The sequence below is a fragment of the Motacilla alba genome, chromosome 14 (assembly GCF_015832195.1).
Source record: "Motacilla alba alba isolate MOTALB_02 chromosome 14, Motacilla_alba_V1.0_pri, whole genome shotgun sequence".
In the NCBI taxonomy this organism is placed as follows: Eukaryota; Metazoa; Chordata; class Aves; order Passeriformes; family Motacillidae; genus Motacilla; species Motacilla alba.
The window spans coordinates 4,122,813-4,142,108 of NC_052029.1; the positions used below are offsets into that span (position 1 = coordinate 4,122,813).

Genomic DNA, 19,296 nt, shown 5'->3' on the forward strand with positions numbered 1-19,296 from the left:
CTAACGAGTGTGCTCATGGAGAATCCCCTCGTTTGAGGTGCAGGCCAGGATGGAAAACAGGCCCTGCTTGTTAGCCCTGTGCTCTGAATGTGGCGTGTTCTTAGGAGACAGTAACCAAACAGAAGCAGGGTACCCAGTTCTAAATGGGATTTGCATGTTTGTCATATTGGCACGTGACAGTTCATGTTAAAAAAAAAAAAATCAAAGTATCTTCTGAAACGCTTTAATATTGTTTACTTGCAAAGCTCAGTTTGCCAAGATGCTGTGGTTTAGCAAGGTCTTGCTCGGTGAAAGCAGTAAGTGCTGTGATGCCTTTCATCAGCATTTTGCAATTTCCTCTGTGGGGGGAGCCCAGCTGAGCCTGGTGCAGTCCCAGAAGAAGGGATATCCAGACTGTTCCCAGCTCTGTGCCCCCGGGAGCTGCTCCTGCTCCTCAGGTGTGTGCCTTCCTGAAAACAAGAGCAGCAGAAGTTTGGGCTGCTCCTTGCTGCTGCTCTTTTAGGCTCAGTCCAAGTGCCACCAGCCTGTTGTGGTGGGAAGTGCTTCCGAGCTGGGCACTAACCCTGGGCTGCATCAGGATGCTGCCGTTGTGTTGGTGATTTGTCTCTGATGGAAGGGAGGAACAGCCACTCCTTGTAATGCTTCTGGAGGATTTCCCTCCTGAGAGGGAAAAAGAAAAAATCTCAGTTTTCACACATGCCCAAAATATTATCAGCCTGTACTAGCAGAAGAATCTTAAATTTGGTTTGAGACAGAGGTTATATTTCCAGAATGTCCCTGTTTTCAGAACAGGGTATAATTTCTTTTCTTTTGTTTTTTTTTCAGTGTCAGTACCTGTGCATTTGCTGTTGGAAATAGTTAACTTTGCATTTTGTGGCTGGGAAAGGAGTATCCAACTCATGTGAACCATGAACCCCCTAGGAAAACAGAAAATACATAGATTCAGAGCATCTCAGAACACCAATTAAATATTTAGTGTACAGGCTGGATCCCTCCTAATGGAGAGTGTCTGAGGTAAACACAGCATCTCTAATGTACAATCAATTTAATAAGGGAAAGGACGGGCAGCTCATGGAAGGGGAGAAGGATGTATTTTGATTTCAGGCAGAAAAAAACTGTGTGAGAAGTGAACTTTTTAATTGTGAGAATGAATATTCAGGCAATCCAGCTTTGTTTTGCTGAAGGAATTTCTGATAGTACTGGAAGGCAGTGGGGGAGTGTGAAGGACTCACGGGTTGGTTTGTTGATTGCCTGGTTTTCTGGCCTGGTGGTGGCTGTGCAAGTGGGTCTAGAAGCAGAACACTGACCTGATTTGTAATGCTTGAAACATGCATGGAAAACCATTCTGAATCAGACCTTTTGCTGGATACACCCAAATTTTCTTTAAGACCAGGAAAAAAGGAATTCCTGCTGTGGGGACATAGGAAGTGGTATGGTGTGATAGCACCTGGTTATTAAGTGCTATCACAATCTTCTGTCCCAGAGTGCTCCTTGGAGCAGTGCTGTGTGCATTTACCTGCAGTGTGCAAGGGCAGCTGCTCAACTACAAGAGCTCCTTTAGAGTTGTGTTGCATTTAGCTTTCTTCTAGAAGCACCTGTTCTTCAAAACCAACCATGTCCTGTTTAAAGAAATCCTAGAAATGAGTCTTGGTACTTGGAAGCTTCCAGAGTGAACAAGACCAAGCCCATGGATAGCTGCACTCACACCCATTCTCAGATGTGTGGTGCTCCAAGATGCCAGGAAGACCTTCCCTCGGCCAGAAAGCACTCTTCATCTCATTTTGTCTCCTGGCATGCCCTGGGTTCCCTCTCAGGGTTTGGACTGATGGACAGAAATTTCCCAGTATTTCTGAAGTGATGTCAAAATGATTTGAGGCCACTTCTGAAAATCAGAACAATTTGGCCGTGCATGTGCCCACAGCACGTTGCATGCTTTGGGAAAGCACTGATGCCGCCCTAATTATTGTCTCACTACTTATTTGTCTTTAATACACAAATATCAGATTTCAGAAAATGTCAACTCTTTCTGGAACAGCATAGTCTGAGACCTATTAAAGGCACGTGTTCTGTGAGTCTCATGGTAGAAGCCAGAGAAAAGAAGAAGGGCAATGGAGAAAATCTGCAGACATCAAGATGATGGAGAGGGTCCTACAAGTCACAAAATGAAAGAGAGGCATAGATGCCCAAAGTGTTTTTGTGGTCTGGAAGGCAGCCAAAGAGGCATTGATTTATTAAAGAGCAGCCTCAAGGCTTCCTTTTCTCTATGTGATGGTGCCATTAGAGCTCCTCAAACAGTCTCTGATTTCCTTGAGAATGAGGAGTAGAAGATTCTGAAGACAGTTGTTGTTTCCAGGCTGATGCCACTGCCAGACCATCACTTTGTGTACCCGACTGGGGAATCCGGTGTGTAAAATGTGAGTTCCTGATTGTTAAACACAGCCACTACTTGTGCAAGAAGTACCCCAGCAGTTGTGTGGGTTTTACACTCTGCAGTTGTGATGTGGTTTTAAAAAAAAAAACTTTAATGAGACAGCAATAGTGAGACACCAATTGTCTCAGAAATGCCAAAGTCAGCTGTTTTGTTAATGGAGTTAGCTCAGGGCTGTCCTTGTGCACTGCTAATACACTGGGAGTGATTAGCACCTGTAGCGTCAGCTTTTTTGTCTGGTTTTGTAGATATCTCAATCCTCTTATGTAACTCATTTTCCCTCTTTTCTCTCTGAATAGCCAGGATTAGTTTTGTAGTTTTCCATTCCTTGCCCCTGCAGTGCTTCCCTAGAACCCTGCCCCTGTGCTTGTCACTTGTCCTGCTGTTTGTCACTTGTCCCTGGGCAATACCTCCACCAGGGCACTGCTGCTGAGGCCTTTCTGACACTGTGAGCAAAACTGGAGGTGCTGGCCAGCCTGACTGGTTCTGGTGCTGTTCCCAGGAGTTCAGGTGGCAGAGGAGCAGGTTTTTCACCTTTTTCATGGCAGGGCTGCTGTACAGTGGTGCTGCCATCAGCTCTGGGAGCAGGAGAAAAGTTCTCAGCACACACTGTGGATGTGCCTGTCCCTCACCAAATCAAAACACTGATATAAGCCAGCCTCAGTTAGGAGGCTGTTCTCACCTTGTTAAAAAACAACTGAGACGAGAAGACAGAGCATGAATTAGCTTTGTCAGATATATAGTCAGAAATAGCAGCTGATAGGTTTGCTGTGATAAGCTCTGTATGATGGCTCTGCTGAAAGGTAGGCTGTTCCATGATTTACTGAACTATTAGAAGTGGTAAAACTGATCCATTTGTTATCATCCAGTGCATAAAGACTTCAGGATTTAAGGAGCCTGCACTAAATAACAAAGCAATTTATATACTCATAAACTGAAAATTACAGGGAAGAAGTCCTTAAGTCATTGGTAATAGGAGCCTTTTATCATATTAGTGATGATTACTAAATGTTAACCCCTACTCCCGTTTTTAAAACCAAATCTTTCCTTACAGTAGTTGCAATTACTTAAGGAACTCCTAGAGACAACTTTGGTTTGATTTATTATGCAAGTGTGGCAAGTTTTATTTATGTGAGTGCCATCCCCCTCCCAGCCCATCAGGTCCCTGCATCAGCTGATGTGAGCTGATTGATGGTTCTGCCAGCAGCAGCATGGGGCTGATGTTACCTGAGGAATGGAATTAGCTGCCTCCACTACTGGGAAGCACATCTTTACCCAAAGCAAATTTGACTGTAATATCTTGAAAAGAGATTTTTTTCTGTGCTTCAGTAACTAGATAGTAGTTAGCAATAGTTGATTTCAGATTAGGCTGTTCTAAGGAGAATATAATTATTTGTCCTACTGTGAAGATGGAAATAGCCTCTGCCAGGTTTTAAAAATGCATTATAAGATTGTGAGTTGTCTTTGTGTTCTCTTGAAGCAAAGATTTTATGGGCACTGGAAAGATGTTGACTAAAGCTAAGCAAACATTTGCCTGGAGGTAATTTTACTGATGACATTAGTTTCTTTTTTCTGCTCCAGGGTGTCCTGAGATACTTAATTCATTCAATTTTATTCAACCAATCTAAGTTCTCAAGGAACAGATGAATTGAGAGCCACTTGTTACCAGCATTCAATATTTGATATCCAGCTTGCTTTGATTTGTTCCTTTTTGTGAGCTGAATAAGCAGGGTATCTAAAATCAAGCTTTGCACACACACCTGGGTGTTGTCCAGAAGAAAATTGGAGAGCCATACTAACATTTCAGGAAGTTTAGTTAAAACTCTTTTCTTGCAGCAGGTAAATTCTGATCCCACAGTCCCTGTGTTAAACTTTTCCTTCACAGACCTTATTTAAGTAAAGTCAAATGCATCATCACAGTAACAGTGATCAGACTGAAGCTGGAGTCCAGCTGACATCCTAAAACCAGGAGGGATTATGTGAGGTTTCCCTGTGGCTGCCAGGGCTCTCTTTGGCAGAAATGTTGCCCGAGTCTGTTCTCACCAAAGAGAGTGAAGAAGAGCAGCAATATAGCACCTGCCACTGAAACTATGGGCATGGATTGATTGAGCTGTTACCAACTGAACAATAATCACTGATAATTTGGCTTAATTACAATCATTTAGTTACCTGAGTTTTGTCAGGATAGGATGTTTGAGTGTTGGGAGAAATAAGCCAGACTTTGTTCCAGACGCATCACAAAGGAAGTGTTTGTACCAGACAAAGGGGCAGACTCCCTGTGGTGTTCTTTCCATCACCTTGCTGTGCTAAGGAAAGGGAAAGCCAAGTTCTTTGTTGCTGGTTCTGTGGGAAATGATAAGCTGTGTGCATCCCACACATGTGCATTGAGGGAGCTCCCATGTGCCCCCATCCTGCTTGTCCCTCTTGGACTGTGCACTGAGCACAATCCATCACAGCCACCAGTCCTGACTGGGGTTTGACATTGGGCTGAGCTTTAATGACCAGGCTGTTGGCTGCTTGCTCCTCAGGCTTTCCTGGGACAATATTCTGACCTTGTTGTAGAGTAAATGAGCACAGAAACCAATTTCTTGCATCAAAAGTAACAGAAGGGCTAAAGCAATAGAAATTAATTGAAAATTGAAAAAAAAAAAAAAACACCAACCCAAAACTGAAAATTCTGTGGTGAAAACACAGTTTATAAACCAACCAAGCTGCACATAAAGTTGCACTTCAGTTACTCTTTTACATTTATGCTGAAATCCAAAAAGCAAAAGCCAGACAAAATACAGCAAAACCCACCCCCTTAAAACTGCAGAGACACAAGAACAGATCAAGGACTTGTTTTGTTTCCATACCTCCTAACCATTTGTAGTTTTTCATTTAATATATAGCCATGATAGATGAGGCTCTTGAGGTGTGGAAATTAAGCACAAACACAAATATTTCTTGCCTTCTAAATGCTTCAAATTATTTTTTGTATTCTGTGTAAATTATGTGAGATTTTGGTGTTGTTGCAGCTCATGTATCATGTGCATCATTTGTATCTTTTCTTGGGGAAGTTGAAGTAAAAGAAACCAGTTTATTACCAGTAATGGCAGTGTAATCATTACCATCACATTCCCTCCCTCCTTTATTAGGCTTTTTGGTTTTTTGAGAATTATTAAATCCCTGTGGTTTAAATTTGGAAGAACAGAGATGTTAGTTGAAAACACAGACTCATTAAAGTCAGTAAGTTTTGTCTTTGCAGTCCATTAGTCAAATCTATGATTTTGATACCCTTCTATATGGTCATAGAGCACCTAGAAAAACAGATTATACCATCTAGCATTGAGCTTGTTTTAATATTCCTGCAGTTCCTAGGAGTCTTACATCCTTTGCAAAAGGAGGAACTTAGTCTGCATTTTCTTATCTTCCAATGCAGTAAGCAGCAATATCAGTGCTATTTCCAATCTTCTGTGTCATTAATAAATATGCCAAGATATGTCTGTGAATTATGGTCCTTTAATAAGGTAATGGAACTCCTAGAATCTAGAGTTTGATTTTTTAGAAATGGGAACTGTTTAGGTGCCAATGAGAATGTGCTGATCACATACATAACTAATCTTGATTAATTATGAGTACAAATTTTATTGTTTCCTTGTTACTATTACCAAGTATTTTTATCTACCCTTAATATCTCAGCAATCCCCTGTGATTCTGTAGGGAAAATAAATGATATTCTGATTGATTATAAAAAGTTCAGGCTGTGGTACAAGCTCGCACAGCAATGCTGGTGCTGAAGCTGACAGTACCTGGGAGCCCTGTGTGAACATCTTTGGGAGCATCAGAGGAGCTGGGCCCTTACAGCAGCAAAGAGCAAACACCCAGATTGGTAACAGAGTTTCTGACTGCCTGTTTTTAAAAGAACACCAAGGTTCTCATTGATTTCAATAGCCTTTGACCTGAACTCGATGTCAGCTCTTCTGGACCAGCCTTTGTTAAAATGATTGTGGTCAGTACCTTCTATTTACTTTTTTCACATTGTTTGCAAATCCAGCACATGTAAGAAGTGACCTTAGCAAACAGGGTTCAGTTTAAACCTCAGCCACAGGTGCAAAAACCAGAGTAATATACCTGTTTTCAGTCGTTTTTTATCCACATTTTTCTACCTGCACAGGGACTGCAGCTGATCTAACAAAATATTGAATAATAGCTGTGTGAAAAATGAAACACTTCAAATGAATGGTATAGTACAGCAGCATTGCAATTTGTTCCTCTTGTTTGGAGGAATAAGATGTGAAGAATCGGCTGAGTAACCAATTTCATAATGAAGAGAATTTAGAATACAGAGAGAGTAGTTGAAAGCCTTGGGACATCATTCCCTGAAGTTTCATCTGCTGCCTGTGCTATGCTCCAAAACAGGAAAATTTTGATACAGAAATGATTTATAGGCAATACCTGTGCACAGTATTTTATCACATTAATAAAATCTTTAACTAGTCTTTGAAAATTCTAAAACCTCCTATGTTCAGTTGAGGTACACAGATAGAAAGAACTGCTGGCTGGCAGATGTTCAGATGCATTATCAGAAAATGTATTTTCAGCCTAACCAGGATAATGTAATTCACTCTAGCATGATATTTCAGGTTTATTACAGTGTAACTGACTACAGAACACAGTGCACTGTGCAGGAGACTAAAGGAGGTGAAGGTGTTCAGCTTAAAGGTGACTGGGTTAGGCCTGGTAGAGAGCTGAGTATTGGTGGCTAAACTGACAGCTCATTTAAACAACTCAAAACTGGAAACAAAAGGGTTTTCTTTTCCTCTTGTAGTCTGCCCAGGTGATAGAAGTGGCTTTATTTCATGAAACTGCACTAAACTAATATAAATGTTATTGTCGTTGCACATTACAGTAAAAATTATCACTTTAGGAATTGCTGTGTTAAATCTTCGCCTTTTGCCTCCACTAAAAGAGGCGACAACATTTGAGCTGGCTGTAGTATTTTACAGATGAAGCATAAAGAGCTCTGTGTGTGTATATGTATCTGTTTATCTGCATAAACTTCTCTATTGAAATCTTAGCATGAAGTGCCACATGAATTGATTGCTTCATTTTGCTGTTTAATCAGCTCTGAACTGTCAGTGCTACAGCAGTTATTTTTACTTGGACTTCGCCCTGGTGGCAGATTCCAGTTGGTTTAGTGCTGTGGGTTTTAGTTTGCTCCCCCCAGTCTTGCTTTGCTGTTGTATCTCCTCTTTATGGGCTGTTTCAGCAGGTGCCTCTCCATTTGCCACCTGCCTTGGTGCAATTTAGTTAATGTATTTTAATTATTTAGGTGACATTTTACCTTGTATGGTCAGGGCTGAATATGTAAATGGGTTGGAGTCTTTAGGTAAAAAGAATGAAAAGAATGTTTTTGGTTTTTTTTTTTAAAGATGTTTGAAGTTTATGACCAAAGAAAACAAATAAATAATCAGACATAAAAAAAGGCAAAATTTCTGTTTAATTTCGTTCCCATCACCATTTTTATACCTCATCTCTTTAGTAATTATTGATTTATGATATGAAGTTGATGTACTTGGTGGAGAGACTGTGTGAATAGCTCTTTACATCAGTACCCAAAATGTGCCGTGGTCAGGGTGTGGCATGCACCAGTTCACAAGGCCAGGCATGATTTTCAAACCCAATAATGCAGCCTTAAAAGTAACCAAGATCTGTCTCCTTTACATTTTGAAATTGCTTCTCACCTGAGGATGATGCTAATTAATTTACTAAGTATATTGTGTGTTTTAATGAGATGGGTTAAATGAGTTAAAAGTATTTTCTTGTAGCAAAGGATAGAAGTCCAAGTGTCAGTCAAAAAACCTCGAGTCCTTTGCATGCTCACTCATTAACATAATGTGCATTCAACTTTAATAAAAGAGCAAAAGATGCAGTTCTCTTTATTAACCTTTATTAAATATGCAAATCACAATCAGAACTTTGATTTTGAAGTATCTATTATGGTAAGAAAAAAAAAAATCCCACCAAAAATAAATCAAATTAGCCCAAACACTTTTGCTGTGGTCTGATTTACTGTTTGTATTGCCCGTTTCTGGTGCTGGCAGCAGGAAGAGCAGCAATAACACTGTGGAGACAGTAGATGGCTGTAGAAAAGTGTGTAGAACGCTCCTGTGTGAGCGTAATAAGATTGGGAAAGGCCTTGACCTGACTGGATGCAGCTTTTATCTGAAGTACATTTAAAGAGATAAAGGAGAAGCAGGGTGCAGTACATGTTCCTTTCTTTTCTGTAGGAGCTTTGCTTTGAGTTTAAAAATTTCTCAGCTGTGGGATTTGTGAACTGGGTCCTTCAGCAGGGAGAGGTAATGGCTCGAGAGCCACCAGAGTCACTCTGAGGATTCCCCCCTCCCTCAAGACGTCTTAGAAATCCTCCCATAAAATTCCTACAGAGGGGGCGTCTGTAGATCCCATAATAATAATCAGGAAGTGGTATATTCCCATTTATTTATTTATTATTACTTTTTTTTTCCCTCTTCCCCCCCCTCTCTCCAGTGTAGTTGGCTGCCTTTAGTGCACGGACCTGCTCATTAAATAGATACACCAAGAACTGTTACCTAAGCAAGCTTGACAGTAAAGAAAGGACAGACTGAGTTAGGGAGAAAAAGGGAAGAAAAAAGACAGCCTGAAGCAAGTCACTTCACACGCAGAAAGAGCCACTGAACGAATGCTGTTCTCATAAACAAACTAAAAAAAATACCTTGTATAAGAAGAGAACTGTGAGGACTTGACAGAAAAAAGGCAAGATTTTCTACCCACTGTTTTCAGTTTTCCTTCCAGACATACTTGGTGAAGTAAGGAGACTTCTGTTTGCTGACAGAGCCCTTGATTTCTCTCAAGATGATGATGTATTTGTGGGTAGGTAGTGTCTCTCTCCATGTCAATCTTTTGTTAATAAATGGACTTTGGGAGTGTGGATTTTAGCCTGTAGTTGCAGCATGTTTTGTGGTATGGACTGTGTGTGTGCTGCAGGGGAGCGTGGCTGGGGTGCAGTACCTGTGCTTGCATTTCCAGGCAGAGTTTAATCAAACCGGGACATTTATGTGAAGCTGGAATTTATTTTCATGATTTGCAGGATGTGGCAGGGTGCACTGCTTTCTTTTCAATGCCTTAGAACATATTGCAATTGTGTAAGATTCACTGTGGGGTTCAGTTACAAAGCGAATGCTGCATCACTTGTGGCTGCTCAGAATTTGCTTTCTTTATAAGAAATGAAACAATCTTAATGTGATTAAAACTTCTAATATGTGTTACTTAACCCAGTTGCTTTTATACTAATTGTCACAGTCTGTCTTGGCTTTTGAAGTTTCTGGCAATTGACAACTGCAGATAAAGAAATAGATACTGTGTTCCTATTTCTGTGATTTTATATTCAGCATTGTTCTGATTCCTTGCAGCAAAGTCTGCTCACCTTAAAAATAATGTTGTGTTGTGGCATGTATATTTTGAATTTGCAAAGCTATTAACCTGTGTATTCATCCAGGTTTTGATAGAGAATGTTTTATTTCTTAGCAAAACATACCCACAAAGAAATCAGTGAACAAATCTGCATACTTAAAAGCTTTTCTGTGTTCCTCTTCAAAGCCTGTACATCTTCTGGGAAAATATTTTAAACTAATCTCATTTGACAATCTATTTATTTATTTAATTTAAATGTATGTAAAAATAGACAGGCATGCAGCTAATCTGGGCCACCTTGCAAAAGAGGCTGCAGAGGAGCAGCATTGAATTCTCAGAGATATTATCAGTAATCACTCCTTCTCTTTTTAAATCACTCGTGCTTCATGCTGTAAATCTGCCTTTATGCTTTCTTCTCATTTCTCTTGACCCTCCACTATATCTTGGTAACTTTTGTCACCCGTGCAAAAGGCACTGCATGCAGACTTCCAAGTTTGTTTTTTCAGTACTTTGACCTGTGCTATCGTTTCGGGAGCTCACCAATCACCGAGCCTTATGATTTTGTCTTTTTCTTTTTTTCTGGCTTCTGTAGTACAAGTCCTTTGAATTTTCAGCGGTGTGTCTGTGCATTTACCAGCAACCCTGACTGCTGCTGGTTTTTAACCCTTACCACCATTCTGTATTGGAGCTGCTGGTGCAAGGATTAGTTTCATCCTCTTTTTAGATTTATAAATCAGATCCCTCAGTTGCAGCAGTGTGTCTTTCATTCAGTTTGTGCTGTGCTGTTAGAATTGCCATCATCCAAAGGAGATGCACAGTAAATATGTGAGGATAAGCCCTTCTTTCTAATATGCACACTAAGGTGAAAGGACGTGCATTATTGGGTATTATTCTGTTTCTCTGTGGCACAGGCTCAAAAGGTTTACAACCCAGGGATTTTCTCCCTCCCCAAGCCTAGGAATCATAGTTAATTTGAAAATTCAGTGAAATACATTTTCTTACCGGTAGCTATGCAGATTTCTATCACTTCTAGTGCGCTGTATTTTTTATTTTTGATGAACTTTTCTAGTTATTCTTTTTAGAGACGTATATAAATACTTTAGGCAGAACAGCCATAGTAACAAGCAGTTTCTGATGGTACCAATTCCTGGTTTTCAAAGCTTCTAGTAATTCATATAAAGGTTTTAGTAATTAATGTTTCACATTTAAAAGTGTGTTCATTCCATTTTCATTTAGTCCTTTTTACTTACATTATATGATGCATGTTTTGTTCTGGCTTTCTGATTTGCAGAATTCTTTAAACAGTCCCTCTCTCTTTTGGCACTGCTACACCTGGGTATCGAGTATTCTTCCCATTTGCAACTGAACTTCTCTAGTCTAAATTATTTATATAAAATCTCAAGATTAGTAGGAAGAAGCAAAGAATGAACATTTATTAATTGTAGCAGAACATTATTACTTTGTGGGTTTTATGGAAATAGAGGATTTGTATTCATAGGTTATTTTTTTCTGAAATATTATGATTTTTAAACTCTATACATTAAGTGGCCATGCATAGGTAGCTAAGATGCAGCATATGGAAAAGATGCAGTAGGTAAACAAGAGACTTCCAGTAGATGTAGGTGCAAGGTATAAACTCACAGCAGCACTTGAAATGCTTTTTCCTGACATCACATCAATTTTTTATGTAATTATAAAAAGCTTCTCAGCAATATTATTAAAATTTAAAGTAGCAAACTTGTGTGAAAATGTAGTCTTCCCTTTTTAAAGGGCTTAAAATTAACTTATTATATAGACTGAGATTTTTTCAGGCTATTCACTCGTTTATGTGGCAGTGCTGACCTGTTGTTTCATTTCCTGTGGGGCGTAGAAACATTTTGCATATTTACAAAGTAAAAGAAAATTTTGATTTCTTCCCATTCTCTAATATCTTACTTATACATTATCCTGGAACAGTTAGATGTATTTTTTTTTTTAATTCTACTGATGACAGTGGTATCAAGTTCCTTTTATTGCAAGCTGAACATGTTTAGCTAACTTAACACATTGTTCAGGGATGCAGAGCACAGACACTAATTCAGTCTATTGAAAGGAACAGTTTTGATTAGGTGTTGTTTTTTAAATACTTATTTCAACATTTCAAAAAGTAGAGAAAGATTTTAGTATTGTTAACCCTGCCAAAGGAAATCCACGTTTGATGACAGCCTAAGCAATTAAATGATGTTTGTATTTATATTTTCCTCCTTTCCTGGACAAAGGAGATCTTGTTTTGGTCTGGTACTCTATGCATAGGAATCAGAGTGTGCTGTTGGAATTAGAGTTCAGCAGTGTCAGAGTTCACACTGACCGAGAAACTTTGAAGGCTTTCAGGAGTTCCTGATTGAGGAACTAGTGAAACCAAAAGGGAATATATTCTCTCAGAGGGGTGCAGACCCTTTTACATCTGCTGCTGCTGCAGTTTAATACCCCTTTCCCCCCAAAATGGGATTGTTGCAGTGACTCAGGGTGTTCTGGATCACTGCAGGCGATCATTGCCGTTTCCCGTGTAACTCACCTCCCCAAGGGTGATGGGGTTTGCTCAGAATGTAACAAATATTTGTCTTGGGGTTTTTCCAGTTAGAGGGTTCTGAAGTTGCTGACTCGTGCTTAGTGTGTAACTTGTGGTGGCTGAAAGCTGAGACTGCTCCCAGTCTTTCAGAGTCCCCTCTTTCTGTACAGTTTCCTCCTCCTCTTTTTCACACTTTGGAAAACAAGCCCATTTTGTCCACATGACAGCACAAGCAGCTGCTTGGTTCCCAAGCAAACAGTTCCATAGTTGGCTGTTTTCCATCTGGTTGTTCAGTTCCCACCGACCTCATGCTCAATTTTCATATTCTGAGGTCAAAGCTGAGCATTGAAAGTTCCTACATGTCATGAAAAAATCAAATGCAATTAAATGTTGTTGTAGGAAAAACTGGAACAAGATCATTGGTAAATATATTTTAAAAATAAAAATTGTTAGCTTTCCACATTTTGTTGTATGCTACAATGCTGGACTAAAATTACCTTAATGTACCGTAATACAGTTTTGTAAATTTTATAAACATCTAATTAATGTCTGCTTAGTCAGAGTAGTGCTTCATTCCTGTCAGTCTGCTGTTCTTTTTAATAACAGGGAATGAGTTGTCAGAAATTTTGTGTATATTTAGCAGAGATTTTTTCAGTAGCAGCTTCAGAATGATACTTGATCAAACAAGGCAGAAAGCACGTCAGCAAATGAAATTTGGTATTTTTCCCAAAACTAGAGTAGGCAGATACAGAGAAACAGATTGAAAAAAAAATGTGTATGCAATAGCAACAAGATAATTTCTTCTGGCAATAGGACACTGTTTTGACAACTCTGTAAAATAAAGCTTTTGGGTACAATACAGAGAATTGTACTTGTCTGAATTAGCAAAATGTTCCTTAAATGAACATCTGGGAAGAAATCTGGAAGAAAGGAAGTAACAGACTCTAGCACAAATTTAATCTGGATATTTAGGAGTTTAAACTCCTTTATGGTTGTATTGCTGGTGCTTCTCCTATTTAGAGGCATCCTAATACACATATATGAGTCTGTGTCAGCTCCCATATTCAAAAGCAGATGGTATTTTATTCAGCTGACCAAAGTCTGCATGTTTTTATGCACCAAATGTGTGCAGGCACAGAGTGTGCCTTGCTCCTGGCTCAGAGAAGGGTGGCATTTCCAGCCCAACTTGTGCTCCTTGAGTACTCAGTGCTGCAGGACACCTTTGAAAAGGCTTTTTTTCTAAAGGAAATAAGAACCCCAAGGAGATGTGAAGATGACTAAAATGATCAAGGAAGAAAACCTTAGAATGTTAAAAATTGCAGTAAGGAATAAATACAACGCTCAGATTTTTGGGGTAACTTTACCTACTGTGCATTTTGTAGCACTGAAATTGTGTGCATTAAGCTGAGGATTGCTCTCTTCACTGAGGATTTCCAAAAACACCCTGGACTAAGACAAAATGCACTGCTGACTGTGCTTAAAGAGCTACAGACAGTGAGATCCAGCATGAGCTGAGCTGAAAGAATAAATGACTGTGCTGAAAGCAGTGTCAGAGGAACACTTCAGCAGTATAGATTTTATTGCATAGAACTATTGAGTAATCAAAGTATTTAGATCCTATTAGTTAAGAAAAATCAAACATATTAGCAGAAAAGTTGCAGATATCTTCAGAGTCAGTGATCCTCATTCTTCTTTCCACTGAGACCTTGAATAAAACATGCAGCTTCATCCTCTGCATCTGTCTGACCACTGATGTTGAATAAATGTGTACCTTTTATTATTAACACCGAAAAATACAAAATGATTTCATAATAGAGTATGCTGATGTGAATAGTAAGGATCTTCAAGGGTACCTGGCTCCATAAACTTGAGTAATGAAGTATTGCAATTCATAAATCTACAGTCTTGATGGCTAAAATAAAAGGACTGACAGAGGTGTTGAATGAAAATAGGACTACAATTAGTTATGGAGGAATCTAAGACAACTCTCAGTAGGCTGTCTTTATGCATCTATTGGAACACACACATAAGTTGGCTTAAAATTATATGTATAATACCTCATGTTGTGATGACAAAGCTAAAAATCACACTAGCATGCAAAGCATGAAGACATTCAGCAAAATCACCTTTTTTAGTATGAAAGGAGAAATGAGACAGAAGAGAAAAGCAATTCCAGTTCAGAATATTTGACAGTAACTTTTGGTCATTTTTACGTTCCATTCTTGAAGGGTTTTCTTGCCCTGCTATGGTATTTTTTAGAACACCATTCTGGTATTAATGTGGGGTAAGAATGGCAAGAGAACAAATCAGGATGATGCTCTCTTATGTGCAGCACTGCAGATAGGCAAGCAAGCCAGTTTTGGTTTTTAAAAACAATGTACATTCCTTTAGACACAAGCACATGTAAGTCTTTGATGAAACTGAATTTAAACAGGATCAAACTGCATTTAAGCATCAAGAATATATTTATTATCACTACTAATTCTTGCAGCAGAGCCCGTGCATTTTGTGTGAGGCAGCATGACTGACTTGCTCTGCTCTCTTTTGAAGTTGCATTATATGTTCTGTATAGTTTAATTGCCAAATCTGCTCTCCCCCCTTCCTTTGGCAGGGAGTTACACTTGTCCAATTAACCTTATCTTCATCGTGTCCCCCTTCATAGCGTTGCTTTCATCTGAGCTTTGAATGAACTGTGTGGGTGTCTTTATCAGGGCAGGGATGAGTGTGAGGAAAGAACTGAACAAAAGCTACATGAAATGGGGCTGGGTGAGCAGGTTGGAGCCCTCCTATTGTCCCAAGATTATTATCTCTCAGTGCAAATCCTTCCTGAGCACCACTTCTGGGTCTGACTGGTGGGTTTGAGCTGCTGCAGCTGCAGAGCCTCAGCTGCTGTTGGAACTGCCTTAGCTGTGGAGGCAGAGGAATGAACAAGTCCTGAAGATTTTTTGGGCAGTTGAGAAACCTTGTGTGCGTCTTGAGATTAATATCTTGATGTGTTCGTTTTGGATGTTGATTCCAGTGAAGTGTGCCTGCTCGAGAAGCTGTCACAGTCCCTGAGCCAAGATTTACTTATCTTTTCACTGTAATGTGCAAGTGCCTCTAGGCTGGATTTACCTTTTATTACTAGTTAGACTGCCTCACAGTTTAATCAACAGAAGGGGATGTTTACTAATCAAAGTCTGGGTATCTCTTCGCATCTTTTGATGTCTTTCCATATGACTTTCCTTTTCTCCTTCTGCTCCTGGATTGAGATTCCTTCCTTGCCAAGCAGATGAATCTGTGTTTGGATCCTTGTCATAGCCTAGTATGGAAATCCACCTGTTCTTACTGCAGCCAGGAAGCTGAAGTCCAACATTCCTGCAGAAATGACTGCTTTTACACGGGTTTCTAATACACTAGGTGTACTTTTCCCCATCAGGATAGCAGTTGTGTCATGGGTTGGACCCAGCTAGCAGCCTAATTCCCTCTCACTCTCCACCTCAGTGGGACAGGGGGGGAGGAGGAAAGGGAAAAACTGGTGTGAGAAAGCTCATGAAACAGCAGGAAAACACAGAGACCACTTCCTGATCCCTGTCACAGACACAGCAGACTTGCCTTGGAAGAAATGACTTCATTCATTGCCAATCATCATTTCTGCCAATTCAGTTTGTTCATTTAATTTCTGGTTCAGGTAGCGAAAAACAAAACCAAGACCCCCTTTTTGTTATCACCACAAGTTAAACTCCCACTCCTCGGTGAGGCAGTGAGTGACATGGAGGGATTGCAGTCAGGACACAGGAGTTTCTCTCTTCAGCTCCTTCTCATTCTTGCAGTGTTCCCTGGGTGTTCCTCTGTGGGCACAACACAAATTTGAGTCCGCCAAGTACACTAAGTCTGATTATTGGCATTTCATGTTTTCTTCACGGATTGTTGTGTTTGTAGATTTCTGTGCATTTCATCTTTTGTGATACATATATATGTAATATACAGGGACTCCTGTTATAGGGGAAAGGCTGATATATGTTTGAATTTTACTTTTCAGTGAGCTTCTCCTCAAATATAATTACAGAAATTCAAGGAAGGATAAAATGTGACAACATATTTGTGAATTGTGAGATTTAACAGAGACTGAAGTAGATCTTATTATTGATGTGCTTCCTGCTTCATTAAATTCCCCTTAAGGTTTGCAGCATGGATATGGATCATTTGCAATAATAATTATGCAGTGATCGATTGATTGTGTCTGACATTGTACTTGTCACCTTGAAATGCAAAAACCATTTATTTTCCAGTGCGTGAACATTCCTCTCTAACGTCAGACACCAGCATGCACCAGTTGGTCTTAGAGAGGGATGCATTTCATAAAGTTGGGAACTTCATCTTCACCTTTACCTAAAATGAAGTGCCACTTGTCATTTTACAAAAATGAAAATCGCCCAACCAGCAATGGCTGTGGATTAGAAAGCACAGTGTGAGTTCAGAGGGATTGTTCAAATTGGAATGCTTGTATTTCGGTTGGTTCCTGCCTGTGTGTTACAAACATGGGGTTTTCAATAGGTCTGTGGTGAGATGGGGTGCAAAGAGCACACGTGATAAAACAGATCTCTGCTTTGGGAACTGGTGTGTGTCCTTCGGAGAGTCTGTCTACCTCACTGAGACTTTGATTCACGGCAGTATTAACTGGAAAATCAGCAAAAAAATGCTTCCACTGTAGTCATTCTCTGAGTAAAGTGCTGTGCATTTCATATTTTGAGTGGTGTAATCATCATGGCAATGTAATCTTCCTTTTATTAAGAATATTTGTAGCAATGAATGAAACTCTGTCCTTTGGCCTTTCAGAATTTTGTTTCTATAGAAGTTGCAGTGAAGCAGCTGGTTGGTGGCTGCAGTTCAAGTGAAGTTAATCCGGGTTTTCTCAACTAATACTAAAGCAACAGCCAAGGGAAATGTTGTTTCTACATATTCCACTTGGAGCTTTTGCAGAGCATCCATTCTTATGGAATAGGAAGTGAAGACCAAAACTATGCTTGGTGAGATGTGATTGGATTAAAAAGTGACTTTTTCAAAGCCAAAAGCTGGCTTTAGATTGTATCAAACCAAATATTTATTATTGATTTAATTTGAGATTTAAACTTTTATTCAAAGGCCTAGTTTACCTGAGCTTTGTTTTGTTTTAGTTTTTTAGTCAGGATTTTAAAAACAAATACATGTTTGGTTTTTTTTTAAATTGAAAAAACTCAAATTTTAAGACTGTCAAGATTCTTTAGGGTGAAATGTTGTGCAGATGATTTTATTCCCTCCAAGGGAGAACACAGGTAAGCATATACATTGGAATATGGAAATGTTTAATATATTGATTCTCGTACAACCAATTTGAAGAGTAACTGCAGTGCTAATGGTAAGGTGGCAATGTTGATTGCACTGCTGATTTAAAAATTAGCAACTCTAGTTCTTATTTTTATGGGTACTGGATGCAGCTTACAATACTGCTTTAAAAGTTTGACATAAGAAAAATAATTCAATTTTTTTAAAGCAGTTATTTTTTACTCCATGCATTTGTAAGATAACTGAAACACCTAACCTGAAGAAAGGTTTCAGATGTACTGTTTTCAGCAATTCTACTTTTTTAGCTGGTGGGTTTTTCAGAAAATGATTTTGTAAAAGAATCTTAGATAAATTGCCCGACCTGGTAGAACACCCAATATATCCCACTCTTCCCCTTTAAGTTGTAATTGGAATATAGTATCACTTTTTTCTTTCAAGTTTTCAATTCTCAGCCATGAGAAACTCCTAATTATAAATGCAAAGCCCAGCTGCAATTTTTTACTCATCTCCCATGTTCTTTATCCAGTGGAAGTGTTGAGAAAACTGAGGGAACTTTGTTTTGTGAGGAACACTCACAATGGCCAGGGCTGTGTGTCCAGCTGTACCTTCACACTCCAGTCTTGTCTGGAAATGCAGCATCCCAGCAGCAACAGGAGCAGCAGAGGAAAAGGAGAAAACAATAAATGTCACTGGAAGGGGAGGAAAATGAAGGAGAAAATGAAGGAGAGAGGGGTCAAGGGGCTGAAATGAAAGGAGAATATTTAAGATCAGAACAGTCGCTGTCTTTCTCAGTTAAATGTGAAGAAATTGTGTCCTCTTGACATCACTAAGGTTCAGCTTCTAAAGCAACTCACAGGGTGAACTTTTTTTTTGTTTTCATGTGTTTCAAACCCTATTTGCTGTCACAGAATCTGGAGTAACTCTGCAATGATGTTAATAATAATATTTAATAATAATGTCTTTACTTTGGTATGCTTTGGTTGTAGATACAGATGGCACCACCCTCTCAGAAAAGGAAAATTAATTCCAACAGAGACCATTCATAAAAACCTTTATTTTTATGGGGTGTCATTTTGGCTGAAAGGCAATTAAAAACTTGCTGTAGAAAAGACATGTTTTACCCTCCTGGTGGGACTTGGTTGCAGTTCTTTGAATTGGATGGTTAAGAGTCAGAGTGTTTTGGTTAGATTTTTTTCCCCTGCTTGTCTGGCAACAGGTTTGATGACTCTGTGGGCTGCAAGAGAATAACAACAACAACAATAATAATAATAAATGCAAATTTTGATTTGTTTATTGGATAATTCCTCATGAGAAGTAGGACAAGTAGAAGAGGTTACTCTCAAGCAAGGGTAGAAAGCTGATCTAACACAAAGACAAAATTACAGATGCTGTAGGAAAAAGGTGCTGGAGACAAATGAGGAATGTGGAATTAAGTCTTGTAAAGACTAGGAAGGTAATTTAATAATACATCCAGCCTAGCTGAGGTGGCATAAACCATCTCATTCTACAGCTCACGTGTGAGGAAATCCTGTCATGTGATGCAGTGATGTGTTACTGGCACTTGTAAAAGTTCCTCATGCAC

At 39.4% G+C, this 19,296-nt stretch overlaps 1 protein-coding gene across 34 annotated transcripts in view; it reads left to right on the forward strand.

The window, feature by feature from the left end:
* Window positions 1-19,296, forward strand: part of RBFOX1 (RNA binding fox-1 homolog 1) — a 1,167,310-nt gene that overhangs the window by 812,840 nt on the left and 335,174 nt on the right. Inside the window, exon 1 of one of the 34 annotated variants that reach the window (XM_038151503.1) lies at window positions 7,935-9,322. The exons of the other annotated variants lie outside the window; for them this stretch is intronic. Coding sequence (XP_038007431.1) covers window positions 9,305-9,322 — 18 coding nt within the window. The 5' untranslated portion in view covers window positions 7,935-9,304. Of the gene's footprint in view, window positions 1-7,934; window positions 9,323-19,296 lie in introns of those variants that run through there. 34 annotated transcript variants of the gene reach the window in all.